Here is a 14,665-nt window from a genome sequence, read left to right on the forward strand (position 1 = left end):
CAGGGCTGCATCGCTGGGTTGCGGTGAGTTGTCCTCCATTAGGAACCCAAACGCCAGGTTATCCGACAGGCGCCCTGGCTGGGGAAGGCAGTCATCGATCAGACCTGGCAGGAGAGGGAGGAGGGAGAGGAGGAGAGAGGAGGACAAGGGGAGGGGAGGAAAGAGGCTGAGCTGTGATCACCTTCACCTGCCCTGAGCCCGGCCCCCCTGTTCAACTATCCCTCGACCTTCTGCTGGGGTTAAAGGGGGCGGGGGTGAAAGGGAGGGGGGCACCCCCAGTTACACAAGTGGCCTCCTTCTATAAGAGAATGAGTTCATCACCTCCCCAGAGAAGCCTCACCATCCATCCACTCGTATAACTAATGAGACAAACCACAAGGAAAAACTTCTGTAGCCCATATTTATGGTATTAATGAATAGTTAAAAAAAGATTTACACTTCTTATGATCAATATTCTGAGTTATTTCCCTCAAAGTATATAATTACAGTGTCTTCAGAGTTTTCATCATTGTTTGAGGTGGCAAAACCATTTGTAATTTTCATTAGCCAGTAAACATGTAATTAACATTCAGCACTGTGTTTAACTTAATTCCTGTTTAAGACAAGGACAAGAAGCAGCCGAAGAGGGTTAGTTCCATTTGTCAAGTCTGACATACATCTTACCATAACAGTTTCCTAAAATAAAAGATCCGTGTTTCCCCATTATTCTTCTCTTAAAACAAAACAAAAAAAATCCATTAGTTAAAACTGTATTAAACTGCGAGGGGAAGCATAGTTTATTCTCAATTTTTGCTAGTTACTGTATTCCTGCTTCCTTTATTCATTTTGGGAGGTGGATGAAGGGAGGGGGTGAATTAAGCATACATTATCTGAAGACAGAAAGTGGGGAACCCCTCCCCCAAAAGAAATAGGTTTCCTCTTCAGGAAAGTTCTAGAAGGGGAACTGGGAAGGGGGGGGCATGAATCTTCAGGGGAGAGGGAAAAATCACTTGGGGGGGGTTGAGTTAAAAGTAGAAAATGAGGATTTCAACGGATTCCTAGGAAAAATGTTGCCCTCCTGTTTCAAGTTCTATCTTTGATCTAGGGTGAGGGGAGCCTGTCTGCCAGTCTGTGAGGCTGCTGCTTTTTTCCCCTCCTCTCCCACCTCTGTTTTTTTCCAACTTGCTTTAGGATTAGCCTCCATCCCTCTCGACCCCAAACAGTGGAATTTGGCTGTGCCTTGGGTCGTCTTTGCTCTGCAATATCGCCTATAGTTGTTGGCGGTTTTCTGCTGAGGCTGAGCCGTTAGCTCCAGCCTCCGACTAAACTCATTAAGTTGGGAGATTTTTTTCAATTGGACGGGTGTTTTTAAAGTCTCGTCTTTCCAGCCCCAAACAAGGTGTAACAACGCACTCTTCCTTCTAAGGAATGAGATGAGAGACAAGGATCACTCCAGACATCTCCTACCTACGGTTTGGGGTTTTTTTTCTTAAAGGCGAGGCTTGCATTCCTCAGCAGCTATGTACAAAGCTCCCTGAAACCTCGTCTCTCTAAAGTTACTGTGCAGGGCTTTCCAAGGCTGAGAGCGCCTAATACATGGGGAAGCACTTCCCTGAGGTGGAAGATCTCTCCCTTCACCTTTCCTCTTTTTCCCTGCAGGCTAGTGCCTACTTTTTATCAGTTTGCACAATCGCTTAGATAAACACCGAGGAGGAGATTCTCTTTAATTATCAAAGACACATCTTTTCAGGGGGCCAACAAAGCATTTATTTCACCCGCCAAACTAAAGGAGAGTTATTCCAGTTTAGAAGGAAGATGCAAGCGGTTTGGGACCTTGAACAAGGCAAATATGGTTTTGGTATGTTTACTTACAGTATTTTTTTTTCTCTCTCTCTCTCTCTCTCTCCTTTCTCACTTTCCTCCTTGTGCTGTGTGGGGTTGGGGATGACTTGGGGTTTTTCAAAAAATCGGATTGCTAACGTGTATGAAATGCCTAGGACTGTGGTTTAAGGTGTTCGGGGAAGGGGGGACAGTCAATTCAATGCCTTGCCATATTTTATTACATGTGTGCGGTAGGAGAGGTGGTGGGGGGCGGGGAGAAGGGGAAAATACAATTGCGAAGCTGCCAAAATATGATTAAACCGAAGCGTAAAGACTGCGGTGCCTCCCATCTCCTCAAACTCATTTCCTTCGCTAGAGCAAACTAAAAACCAGTCCTATAAACGTGTTTTTCCAAGCAATAGACGACTCGGTTTTCTAGCAAAGGAGCTACTAGGCTCTCACTAAGCGTCAGAATTTACTGTTCGATCTGCCTCTGCGCTGTATTTTGCAACCTTGTGCAACTGACATCCAGCCAGGCAGGGAGGGAGGAAAGCTCTGCCCGGCGCCCTCGGCCGCGGCTCCGGGAGGAGAGCGCTCGGTTAAGCTAGGAGAATCGCAACGAGAAGGGTACTCACCATCGGGCGGGGTGGTGGAGCTGGCGTGCGGATTTCAGGCAAACGTTTACCTTTTTGCTGTCTATTACAACCGTGTCGGGCTGACTTAAGCAATTCTGTTCTCTGTCCAGAACGTTCAAGGAACGGTTCCTCATTTTTAAAAAGCCAGCGAGAGAGACGACAGAGACAGAGAAAGAAAAAAGAGAGGAGGGGGTGAGGGGGACGCACATAAACCCAGTTCAGAAAAAAAAAAAAAAAAAATCATCACCTCTCCGCCAGTGACTCAGGAAACGCAGAGGTGGCGAGATCGGAGTTCGGTCCAACCAAGCCAGAGCCAATTAATTTTAAACCCTGAAGAATTATTCAGATTAAAATGTACAGAAGTTTCATTCTGCTATGCCTACGTGAGCTCAAAGTCGTTTCCCTTTAAGAGCTCTTTTCTTTTAAAGTTGCGTTTTAGGCAGCGAGGACTCTTACACTAGGGGGCAGACAGATACTGTACTTGCTCCAATCTTAAGCAATTTTTTCCCTCCCAGCATATGCTCTGATTTAGCACTGTAAATTTTTCAGAGGACCCAACTCTGACAGCCCCTGGTGATTTTCAAAGTACCACAAGCCAGTGGTTAAAAATTGCATTGACTTGGAAGTTCAGAGAGACACAATGGAAGCCCCTTTCTCTATTCATGGAGCTCCAGTGTGGTGGAAGAGAAAAACACACACGGACTAGATTGAGGGGAAGGAGGAATTCAATGAATCCTGGTGGACAGAACTGGTTTCTACTGAGTTCAGAGTTAATCTCGACATTTGCTGGGGTCTGTATTCATATTATGATTTAATTTGTGGAGAATTACAGCCACTTTCTGGAAGAAAATCATATTCCTGGGTGGCTTTTTTTCCCCCTACAGTAAAACAAATGTTTTTTTCAACTTTCTCTGGCCAAATTAAAGCTTGCCATTCTTCTCATTAAAATAAATTTACATCTGCAATAAAAGACTGGGCTGGATTGTCTAAAAAAAAAAAAAAACAGCAACAACATATTGATATTTATCTTTTAGCCTTAGAGCTGTTTTAATCAAGGAATATAAGCATCTCAGAAGAAGACATTTAAAAATATTTTCTCCTTGTTTTTCTTCTCAGTCTGCAGTCTTCTCCCTTCTTCTATACAATAAATTAACTACAATTGAAATGGTCATTTTGTTTTTGTTTTTGTTTTTTGGCTTTTTAATAGCACCCCCATAACTGAATGAGTCCTAAAATACAGAGTAAAACACCTCTGACTCATTGGCAGCCCTGTGGTTGTATGCCTAGCAGGATCCAGAGCTGTAGGAGATGGTTGGGAAATCCTTCATTTTAAATCTGAAGCCATCAGAGCGTACTTCAAATACCAAAAATCTCAAAGTGTCCTGGAGAAGCTCTTCTTCCTCAAAAATTTCCGACGGCATGTTTGTAAAAGGTGATCTTGCCATGGAAGTGTCTGCACCCAAGAGGCGAGTTTAGGATTTCCTTATAATCAATTATTTTTGTCTTCTATTAAATTGAGATGGGGATGCCCATTAGATTTTCTGTCTCAACCCCAGCCCTACCACATCTCTGCTGAGTTTGCCCCTAATCTACTGACATTTGTAGCATTAGGAAATTCCTCAAATCATAGAGGTTGAAAAGAAAAAGAGTAAAAAAAAAAAAGCACAGCCTTCTCCGAAATGATTTCTTTTCCATCCTTCTTGTCCTCTTTAGGAGAAAGTTATATTGTGTCTCTAATCAACCTGAAATTTTCTGCCTGGCTTTGCTCTATGGCAATCTCATTACACGCCAGGTTTATGATAGCTCAGTGTCCACTATAGTTCTTTTTTTTTTTTTTAAAACAACTTCCAAATAATCCCAGCACCTGCAGCTTTAGTGAAATATGTGATTTCAGCGGAGGAAGGGTGAGGGCTAAGGAGGTTTCAAGAATGAAGCATAAGGAGAATCTTTCCTTCCCTATAAACTAGCGCCTATCTGCCTACATCTTCATTTAGTTCCTACCTCGTATTCTCCCCATGTGTGTAAAGGGTATTGAATGCAAAGTACAATCTACACATGTCAGTTATATGTATGGTTTATTTTTTTTAATCCTTCATCACTCCGATTTTTTAAACTATCAAGGATGCTTTCCTATGGTCATTAATTTACTCTTTTTATGTGTGTTCATGTTTCTGGAAGCTTAACATGTTTTGTGTAAAATATCTTAATTGTTCATAAACCTGGTTGGATTACCAGTCTACAGTTTTTCTTGGTGCAAAGAGTGTATGATGGAGTCACAATTTTGTTCTATAAATTTTGAATAATCATAATCCACTAACTGGTCAAAATCCAACAGACAGGTTACTGATTTGGAATACAGTGTGTCCTGGGGGGCAATTCTAGATGTTTGATGTTTAAAACCAAAAACCCTGGAATTCAGAGACATAACTGGCTTGATGATTTTAGCACATTGAGCAGAATGGCACAGGAGATGAAGTTGTTCTCACTGCAGTGAATCTCTTGAGGAAGAATATGGCTTGTGCGTGATTCCTGTGAGTTGTACTTGTTATTATTCCCAATTTGGGGCAGAATCTCTGGGTGTGTTTTAATGACTGTATGAATGCTTAAAAGGAACTTGAGGAACAATGAAGTCGTACTCAACTCTTCTATTACCTAGAAGCATAGTCGCTGAAGCCTTTGTCTGTGTACATTGACAAATGCGCATCTGATATATGTACGCTTACATGTGTGTACAGAGGGTATGCACAGAGGACGCTGGGAGGCTGCATCCGCTTGTCCATCAGCGGGCAGAAAGGTCTTTTCACCTCTCACCAAGACTGGGTGTGTGGCAGGACGTGGGATTGGGAGTTAGCTGAAACTAACGAGAGAGGATAAAGTTGAAGAAAATTGATTTTAATTGCATCATGACAATGAGATGAAGTCTATTTCTGCTTCTCAGCATCCGAGATGCTTTATTTGAGCAATTAAAATGTCAGGCCACATTCCTGTGAAATGTTAACCCTACAAGGAAAACACAGCCACTGAAAGGTTCCTTTTCTCTAAAAAAAACGAAAGAGAGAGAAAGAGAAAGAAAGAAAGAAAGAGAAAGAAAGAAAGGAAGGAAGGAAGAAAGAAAGGAAGGAAGAAAGAAAGGAAGGAAGAAAGGAAGGAAGGAAGGAAGAAAAAATAGCCACCAAACCAAGAAAGTGATCAGAATAGACTAAGGGAAGGGTCTACCATCACCCGGATTTGACCAAATGTTTCGTTTGGAAAATGCCTGCAAGCTCGGCTCGAGGCACCTTCCCATCCTCACCCACTACCCCTCTGCAAAGAAACCAGGGAACTTTTCTCTTTCTCTGGCACTGTGGGCATAAAGATGCGCTGGGAGTCCCGGGTGGTGCGCGAGCGACGAATTTGGTGGCATTGCCAAGTTGCGAGAGTCGAAGTCCTCGATTCCATCCAAAGCCTCTCGCGGAGCCTTTAAGAGGCGTTGTGTGTGCGCGCCGCGGTCCTCTCCCCTCTGGGGCGGAAACCTCGGGTGCGGGGTGCGGAGAGAGCTGTGGCCGCGCGCCCGGGGCCGGTGTGGGCCCATCCCCCGCTTGGCAGTGGCGGCGGCACAGTCGCCCCCTCCCCGCCCCCCTTCGCCCCCCGCGCCCGGGCCGCGACACCGCTCGCGCTAGGACCGGGCTGAGCCCGCGGCCGCCATGGCGGGGCCGCCGCGCTCCGGCCAATGACGGCGAGGGGGCGGTGCGCGCGCGCCTGGCCAGGCCAACCCCGGCTGCTGCCTTATAAGGCGCGCCGTCGCCATGGCAACGTGCGCTAAGTTGCAGCAGTCGTGTCAAAGTTCACTATATAGAGAGCTCAGTGAGCTGATCGCGGAGAAGCCACTTCTGCCAGCCCCGGCGCCTATAAATCGCATTCCCTCCCGCGCCCCCCTTTTTAGCATATTTGATCACTTTGATTCTCTGTTCTTTTCTCTCCGCGGTGTGTGTGTGCGTGCGCGCGTGTGTGTTTTCTTCTCCTCCTCCTCCTCTCCCCGAGTTGTCTTCTTTCTCCGGGTGCCGTGCTGCCTTTTTTCCCCTCTTTCATTCTTTCTCTCCGTCTTTTCCTCCCCCCTCTGCGCACGAAGGATGTGCTTCTAGGTGGTGATCTGCCCTCCTCTCTCTCTTTTATCATTTCTCCCCTGCCGCCGGCGAGTTGACTCTTTCCCTATGTGTGTGAGGCGGCGGCGGCGGCAGCAGCAGCAGCAGCGGCTCCGGCGGCGGCAGCAGCGGCAGCAGCGGCTTCAGCGGCGGCGGCGGCGCTAGACGCGGCGGCTCCGGGCCTGACCCGGCGGCTTCGGCGGCGGCGGCGGCGGCGGCTCCAGCGGCGGCGGCGGCCCAGGCGGCCCGCAGGGAGCGGCGAGCGGCCTCTATCCGGCGAAAGCGGGCGGCGGCGGCCGGAGCAAGCGAGGCGCGCGCCGGGCGCCTGTGGCAGGCGGCGGCGGCGGCCCAGCGCCAGGACGACGCCGCGCAGCGCCCGACGCGGACCACTTTCATGCTGATTCCCCCGGACCCGGGCAGCGCTCCGGCCACTCCGCGGGCCGCCGGCCTCCGCCCCGGCCTGCCTGGCTCTCTGGGCGCGCCTGAGATCGGCGCCTCTGCTCTCCTAGTCCTCCTGATTTCGATGGCTTTCCTGAATGGCTGACTGTGGGCTGCCCTGGACTTGGCCCCCGGACAGTCGCCTCTCCTCCTCCTCCTCCTCCTCCTCTTCCTCCTCCTCCTCCAACTCCTCGGCTGCACACCAGCTCTGAGAGCGAGAGAGTGAACGAGAGAGGGAGGGAGAGAGTGAGAGCGAGGGAGATCTTTGGAGAGATTTTTTTTTTTTTTTTGCCTCCTACTTCTGTCTTGAAGCCAGACAATCGACTTGCAGCTCTCCCTCCCCTCCCTCTCTCTCCACGTTCTGCGCCCACTTGCTCTCCCCCGGCCCCATCCCCTCCCCTCCCGGCGGAAAGCCCCCCGAAAGCAACAAAGCTGAGCCGAGAGAAACAAACAAAACAAACACACCGGGCCAGACAAGCAATCGACAAAACTTTGCAAAGCAGAAACAAAAAAGGAAAAACTAACCAACCTCAACCAACCAGACCCCGAGCCACCCGGGGCGCCCTCTCGCACCCTTGCACACACAAAAGGCGGCGCGCCGGAGCCCGAGACCCGGGAGCCGCCGCCGCCCGCAGCCAGGGGAGCAGGAAGTCCGGACGCGGCCCCCATAGATATGGCAATGGTAGTCAGCACGTGGCGCGACCCCCAGGACGAGGTGCCCGGCTCTCAGGGCAGCCAGGCCTCGCAGGCGCCGCCCGTGCCCGGCCCGCCGCCCGGCGCCCCGCACACACCACAGACGCCCGGCCAAGGGGGCCCGGCCAGCACGCCGGCCCAGACGGCGGCCGGCGGCCAGGGCGGCCCTGGCGGTCCGGGCGGCGATAAGCAGCAGCAGCAGCAGCACATCGAGTGCGTGGTGTGCGGGGACAAGTCGAGCGGCAAGCACTACGGCCAGTTCACGTGCGAGGGCTGCAAGAGCTTCTTCAAGCGCAGCGTGCGGAGGAACCTGAGCTACACGTGCCGCGCCAACCGGAACTGTCCCATCGACCAGCACCACCGCAACCAGTGCCAGTACTGCCGCCTCAAAAAGTGCCTCAAAGTGGGCATGAGACGGGAAGGTATCGGCCTCTCATTTCTACCCCCCTCGCCTGGGGTCCCGGGGCCCTGGGTGCGTTTGGCTAGCCTGCTCTGGGTAAGGACACGGAAGCCCCAAGCTCTTCTCTTCGTATTGCAGCTGAAAGGGGTTTTATACTAGAAGCAAGTTCTGCATTGGAACCCAGATCCCCAAATCCGCATGCTTTGGCCGACTGATTTCCTCTTCTACTCTCTCTTCGGGCTCTGTTCATTTTCTTTGCATTGACTGCCAGTTCATTCGAGTTCGCCTTTCTGCAAGTGATGGGGTGTTGTTTGTTGTTGTTGTTTTAAAGCCTGGTTTACTTCTCTCTCTTTCCTCTCAGTTTTTTTCTCTCTCCTTGTTTTTCCTGCATGTTCAACACATGTCCTTCCTCCCCACCCCTCTCCCCAACACCCACCCGCTCAAAAAAAAAAAAACCAAAAAAAAAAAAACACCCAACAACCTGAGATTGTACTTTTGTACAGGAGGTTCAAATTACAAATGGCAATTTTACGCACTTCGCCGTATTAACGCTGCCGCCCGGGCAGCACTCATGTGACCCTCCGTGGATTAACATTCGGCTGGAAAAAAAAAAAAAAACCCTCTGTTTTCTTTTTTCCTTTCACTTTTGAAAGGAGGAGAGCGCGATAGGGAGTAGGGGAAGGGTGGGCGAGGGGCTCTGGGCGGCTGCTTTCGCTCTGCGCGAGTTGGGTCTTTGTGATATGAAATTCGCCGAGCGCCGCAAGCCGTGCTCGGCCAATGGCGCGCTCGGCGCCGGGCGCGGGCTCCGGGTTGGGGCGAGCGAACGCCGCGGTTTCTTTGTGTTTCTGCGAGAGCGACTCTCCCCGTCCGGCGTCAGATAACAGCTCGTGCCCGAGCCTGGCCGGCTTTCCCCGGCCCTCCCGGGCCCTCCCCGGGCTGCGCCGGCCGCCCGCTCCCCGTCTCTCCCCGGCTTCCTCTCGCCTCGGCCGGCCTGTCTCTCCGCCCTCTCCCTCCGTCTCTCTTCCTCCGAGCACACCGATTAGGCTGCCGCCAGACCTCGGCTCTCAGCTTGTCTCTCACCGGGGGTGGCCCGCGGGGCTGGGGTTGCGGGGTTGGGGGGAAAGCGGTTCCGGGGTGGCCACAGGCCGTCCGGGGTGAAGCCTGGTGTCTTTTGCAAAAGCGTCTCACCCTTCCCCCAGCCTCGCCCCTCCCGCTCCCTCTCCTCCAATCAATAAAAAATATCAACCGTTTAGCAGTAAGGAAGAAAGATGCCCCCAGAATGCTCCATCCCTCCCATCGTGCCGGGGACCGCGAGGCAAAGCGGCCAATTCTGGGTCCTCGGCCGCCCAGCCCGGAGTGGGCCTCCGAGGCCAGTGTGCCGCCCTGGCCGCCAGAGCTTGCCTGGGTGGTGATTTGAGAGGAGTGCAGCCGGGCTCCCGGCGACTCCCAGGTCTGTGGCCCTAGCGCGCTGGTGAGAGGGGCAGGCCTGCCTGTTCCTGCGCCCCGCAGGGTCTGGGTCAGGTGGGGGTCGGGCTGGGGCAGACCCTGCCGGGGGAGCAGCGGAACGAAGCTGGTCATTAACTGCGGAGTGTCTCCTTTCCTCCCTGCAGCGGTGCAGAGGGGCAGGATGCCGCCCACCCAGCCGACCCACGGGCAGTTTGCGCTGACCAACGGGGACCCCCTCAACTGCCACTCGTACCTGTCCGGATATATTTCTCTGCTGCTGCGCGCCGAACCCTATCCCACGTCGCGCTTCGGCAGCCAGTGCATGCAGCCCAACAACATCATGGGCATCGAGAACATTTGCGAACTGGCCGCGCGGATGCTCTTCAGCGCCGTCGAGTGGGCCCGGAACATCCCCTTCTTCCCTGACCTGCAGATCACCGACCAGGTGGCCCTGCTTCGCCTCACCTGGAGCGAGCTGTTCGTGCTGAACGCGGCACAGTGCTCCATGCCCCTCCATGTCGCCCCGCTACTGGCCGCCGCCGGCCTACACGCCTCGCCCATGTCCGCCGACCGGGTGGTCGCCTTTATGGACCACATACGGATCTTCCAAGAGCAAGTGGAGAAGCTCAAAGCGCTGCACGTCGACTCCGCCGAGTACAGCTGCCTCAAGGCCATAGTCCTGTTCACCTCAGGTAGGAAGGAGCCCTGCCCTCTCATGCCCAAGCGCTCCTAGCTCAGAGTTAGGGCCTAAGCTCTTCGGAGCCCCCAGAACTAGCCCAGCCTCCCCCTTAAAAAGGCAAACTGTCTGTGCAACTTGGAATGGGAACTTTGCATAGCTGTTGGGGCCCCACCAGGCCTGTCCTGGGGAGAGGGGAGAGGATAGGAAGGCTGGGTTGCAAGAAGGATGCTTCAGACACAGACTCAAAATAGGCCATGGGGAAGCCTCTCAGGCCTGTTCCCCTCCCACCAGACTAGGATGCATGCTTCTGCTCCCTCCCTTAGCTCAGGCCCTCTGGGCCAGCTGAGCCTGTGGAATCTCCTCTACCCCATGGCTTTCTCTGTCACCCTGGCTGAGCCTCTAGAAGATGCCCCTAGGCACTGGAGCAGTCCTGGTATCATCCCTGCAGGGGAAAGTTTGCCCCTGCAGGGGAAAAGTTTGCCTGCTAATTCAGTAGGAGTTGGAGCTCCAGGCACATCCAACCTGAGGGCAGCAATTTTCAAAATCATATTTTTATTAAAACAGTGCAGACTGCCAGGAGAGGGGAAAGAGCTGTCAGAAAGGGGTAAGAGGAAGAAAGGGGCCATCATAACTCTTCAGAATGCCTGTAGGGGGTTGAAGACTCTGGCCTCTCGCTTCCTCTGCCCAGGCAAACAGTTAAGGCAATTTTCAAACAACCCAAAGTGTATGCCAACTTGGGCTGGGTATGAGTATTGCTGGAGCTATAAAACCATCATTGACTGCATTATGAAATCTAATTAGTTTGCAGGTAGTTTAACCTGTGTGAGTAATAGACCTAATATTAATTAACTCTTGAGGCCAAACGATTGTTGAAGGTGTCTGGCTTACCACTTTGGGCCACACCTGAGCCTTTTGGCTGCCTCCAGGCTGAGTTCAGCAGAGCCCAGGTGGGTTGAAATCACCCTTTCCACATTCCTGTTCTAAGTTGTCAGCTGATCCCTTTGTCACGGCTGAGAGGGGAAGGGGTTCCCAGTTCAGGATAACAAACATCTGGACCTGGGTAGGGCTTGGAACCTAGTCACCCACTGCAGGTTTTGCAGCTTGTAATCAGGACACGAGGAGAGCTGTGGAATTCCTGTGGCAGACAAAAAGATCCACAGTCTCTTCCTTACTGTTCCAAGGAATTCTAGGGGCCCAAGTCATTAGCTGAATCTATTGCAGGTTCTGAGTCCTTAACCCACTGTCTTTTACATATTGCTGCTCTTCACATAAAATCCACCGCCTCCACTGCCACCCCAAATTCTGCCTTTGAAAGTCCTTAGGTAGTCAATTAAAGGACAGTGTCTGGGCAAGGAAGAGCTGTATGCAGAGGCTTGGATCTGGATTATTTTTCTCGGGGGACCTGTCATAACTAGAACATTTGCCTGATGCAGAGGTACAGGCAGGATCTTCCCCTAGCCTATAGCCACCTTCACCCCTTCCCAAAACCCTAACCCAGCCCAAGTTCCCAGACCATCTGGGTGGTGGTTCATTTCTTGATATGCTTGTTAGCTCTTAGACTTACCCTTGGTCTTCCAAGGAAAGAAATGCCTGATACTGTCTTAACAGTTTAATGTATTACTATTTGCAAAATGTAGAGGCCTGTGTGGAGAATGCAAATCACCTCACAAAGAGATAAAGGTTCCTGTTATCTGATTCTGAGACAGTCCGCTGTAAGAAGGAGTCCTATGCAAACAGATCTGTTAATTCCTGATCACAGACACCAATGCATTCTGCATACATGCAAAGTCCCAGATCCACACATGAGGAGATTGTATGTGTGTTCTGTTTCTTGGGGTGGACGTGGTGGCAGCTCTTTTTGAATATCTGCTTTAAGAACTCACAGTATGCATGTGTTAGCCCTCGTCTTGCCTGGGGAGCCCCCAAAGGTCAGGTCACAACCTGCACCGCCTTCACTGAGAAGCCTCTCATTTCAAAGGCACTTATTGTATTTTCACGTATCCGAAAAAGAAAAGTGTTTTCCTGAAGATAACGGGGAGGGGTCTCTTCTTGGAGGGACCTGGGTTTAAAAAAAAAAATAAGGGGGGGGGGTGGTAGGAGAAAAAGGGAGAGAGAAGAAAAGGAGGGAAAAGAAACAGCTCAAATGAACAGAGAGATCACAGTTTGCATGGCTGCCCTTCAATAGGCTAAACTGACAAGATCAGTTTTAAAGGGCCACTTAAATCAGTTTCAAAGACTGGAGAAAAATGAGTCGCCCTCTTTGGGGAGAATCTGAGGCTGGGTCGTGGGCGCCATTACCCGGGGTTGGGCCAGGTTGTTGCCCCCCCCCACTATATAATTATAAACCAAACTATTATTTACAGAGGAGGAGGGGGAGGAGCACTGGCAGTTTTGGTTTCATCTGTTTGTCTGTCTGTTTACTGACCTGGGCCAGATTTACCCAATGCACTTTGCTTGGGCCTCCCAGTGACCAAGCCTGAGGACTCGGACAGGGAAAGCCTGCAACGCATTGAGCTGTGTTTTATTTTAAAGCAAATACCCCAGGACCATCTCTTGCGGTCCCCGCCTCCCCAAACCCCCACCCCCCACCCCAGTTTTCAGTATGTAGGCATTTGCTCCAACTCCGGTTGGGGCAGTTTGACAGAGCACTGTACACACACCTCATGTGACCCATTTCAGACCTCTTAATCTGATGACTGAATTCTTCGTCTTCTTCTTTTTTTTTTTTAAACTTTCTTCCAGATGCCTGTGGTCTCTCTGATGTAGCCCATGTGGAAAGCTTGCAGGAAAAGTCCCAGTGTGCTTTGGAAGAATACGTTAGGAGCCAGTACCCCAACCAACCAACGCGATTCGGAAAGCTTTTGCTTCGCCTCCCTTCCCTCCGCACGGTCTCCTCCTCAGTCATAGAGCAATTGTTTTTCGTCCGTTTGGTAGGTAAAACCCCCATCGAAACCCTCATCCGGGATATGTTACTGTCCGGCAGCAGTTTTAACTGGCCGTATATGGCAATTCAATAAATAAATAAATCAAGATAAGAAGGGGGAGTGAAACAGAGAGAAAGAAAAGGCAAAAGACTGGTTTGTTTGCTTAAATTCTTTCTATTAAGAAAGGATATAAAAGGATGTTACAAGTTTGCTAAAAGAAGAGAGGGGAAGAATTTAATGGACTGTGAATTTCCAAAAAAAAAAAGACTGTCAAATGAACTTTTACAGAATGCATTAAAAAAAAAAACAAAAAAACAAAAACTCCTGTGTCGGTCAGAACAACTTGCTACTTATCATTTTTGTATAAAAAGGAAATTAGTCTTTTTCTTTTTTTGGTAAATTTTGGAAAAATATTGCTAAAAGTGCATTTAAGGAGATTGGGAGAAAATTAGCAGAATGGAGAAAGTAAGTCTTTTTTTTTCCAAATTATTAATTGTCCTGTGTCTATGTACCTCTAGCTGTTCTTTTTTGTACTTTTCTGGTTCCAAACCAGTTTATTCTGTGGTTCTATAATAAGTTTTGATATAATCTTGGCTTCTTAAAAACTGTGTATCCTTAAAATATATGTTCTGCAAGAATTAAAACTCAGTCCATGAAAATATCATAGGAAGACATAAAACTTTAAAAGGCAACTCAAAGATGATGGAAACGCACTTACAAGTGGTGACCAAAAATTTTAGGTGAAGTTGAGCACTCTAATTTGAGAACTGGAGGAACCACATACAACACTTAACTTCCCCTTCCCTGCCCCCCCCCAAAAAAGATACCATGACAAACCTAGCTTTTTAAAAATATTTTAAGAAAGAGAATGAACTGTGGAATTTATTGGCAGCCAAGGAATGTGTCCAAGACACATGCTGAGGTTTTGAATAAAAAGTGAACTTTTGTAATTTGAATTGGGTCCCGCTTAGTTCTTGAATTGTTATGAAAATCCTATATCTGTTTGTATATTTGCAAACCCTTTGTATTATAATTGTTGATATTTTCCCTTTTTAAAAAATACCATTGAAATCAGCATGACAAAATAACACTGTTGGCACTTATAGGTAACGTGATTGATTCAGTATCTTAGAGTTTACAGTTTGTGTTTTAAAAAAACTGAAGGTTTTTTTTTAAGTGCAACATTTCTGTATACTGTAAAAGTTATAATAACTGAACTGTTTGGTCGAGTCTTTGTGTGTTATATTCCAAGGAAAATTGAAAGTATTCAGAAATTAAAATATTATTTGATATCTGAAACCTGTTTGGCTGTCCCCACTCACTGTCTTTCCTTCGAGAAGCCCCTGTGAGCTCTCACTGAGCTGGGCCGGGGGCTCTATTTGTTTACTCCCCTCAGCCAGTTTGTTCAAAGGTAGACTAGTGTATTTGCCTGTTTAATTTGAGTGTGTGTGTGGGGGGAGCTGAAGTTAATGGTTTATCTATGGTTTAGGAAGTGCCATACTGATATAGTAAACCACCCCCATTCACCT

At 49.5% G+C, this 14,665-nt stretch overlaps 1 protein-coding gene and 1 long non-coding RNA gene across 5 annotated transcripts in view; one reads left to right on the top strand and one right to left on the bottom strand.

Annotated features, from left to right (window-relative positions):
• Positions 1-2,635, bottom strand: part of LOC118890437 — a 41,211-nt gene extending 38,576 nt beyond the window's left edge. Inside the window, exon 1 of the long non-coding RNA XR_005018743.1 lies at positions 2,436-2,635. This is a non-coding gene — a long non-coding RNA (uncharacterized LOC118890437). The remainder of the gene's footprint in view (positions 1-2,435) is intronic.
• NR2F2 (nuclear receptor subfamily 2 group F member 2) lies at positions 1,537-14,435 on the top strand. 4 transcript variants are annotated; one of them, XM_036843290.1, is made up of 3 exons: positions 1,537-1,837; positions 9,698-10,225; positions 12,955-14,435. In XM_036843290.1, the coding sequence occupies exons 1-3, from the start codon at positions 1,795-1,797 to the stop codon at positions 13,227-13,229; spliced, it is 846 nt and encodes a 281-aa protein (XP_036699185.1). In that variant the 5' UTR covers positions 1,537-1,794; the 3' UTR covers positions 13,230-14,435. The 4 variants fall into 4 exon arrangements, with proteins under 4 accessions (XP_036699185.1, XP_036699184.1, XP_036699186.1 ...); XM_036843289.1 differs by lacking the exon at positions 1,537-1,837 and adding an exon at positions 6,823-8,109; XM_036843291.1 differs by lacking the exon at positions 1,537-1,837 and adding an exon at positions 8,048-8,183 and having other exon boundaries at positions 12,955-13,457.
• The last annotated feature ends 230 nt before the right edge of the window (positions 14,436-14,665 follow it).

Source organism: Balaenoptera musculus, chromosome 2 (genome assembly GCF_009873245.2).
Source record: "Balaenoptera musculus isolate JJ_BM4_2016_0621 chromosome 2, mBalMus1.pri.v3, whole genome shotgun sequence".
Taxonomy (NCBI): Eukaryota; Metazoa; Chordata; class Mammalia; order Artiodactyla; family Balaenopteridae; genus Balaenoptera; species Balaenoptera musculus.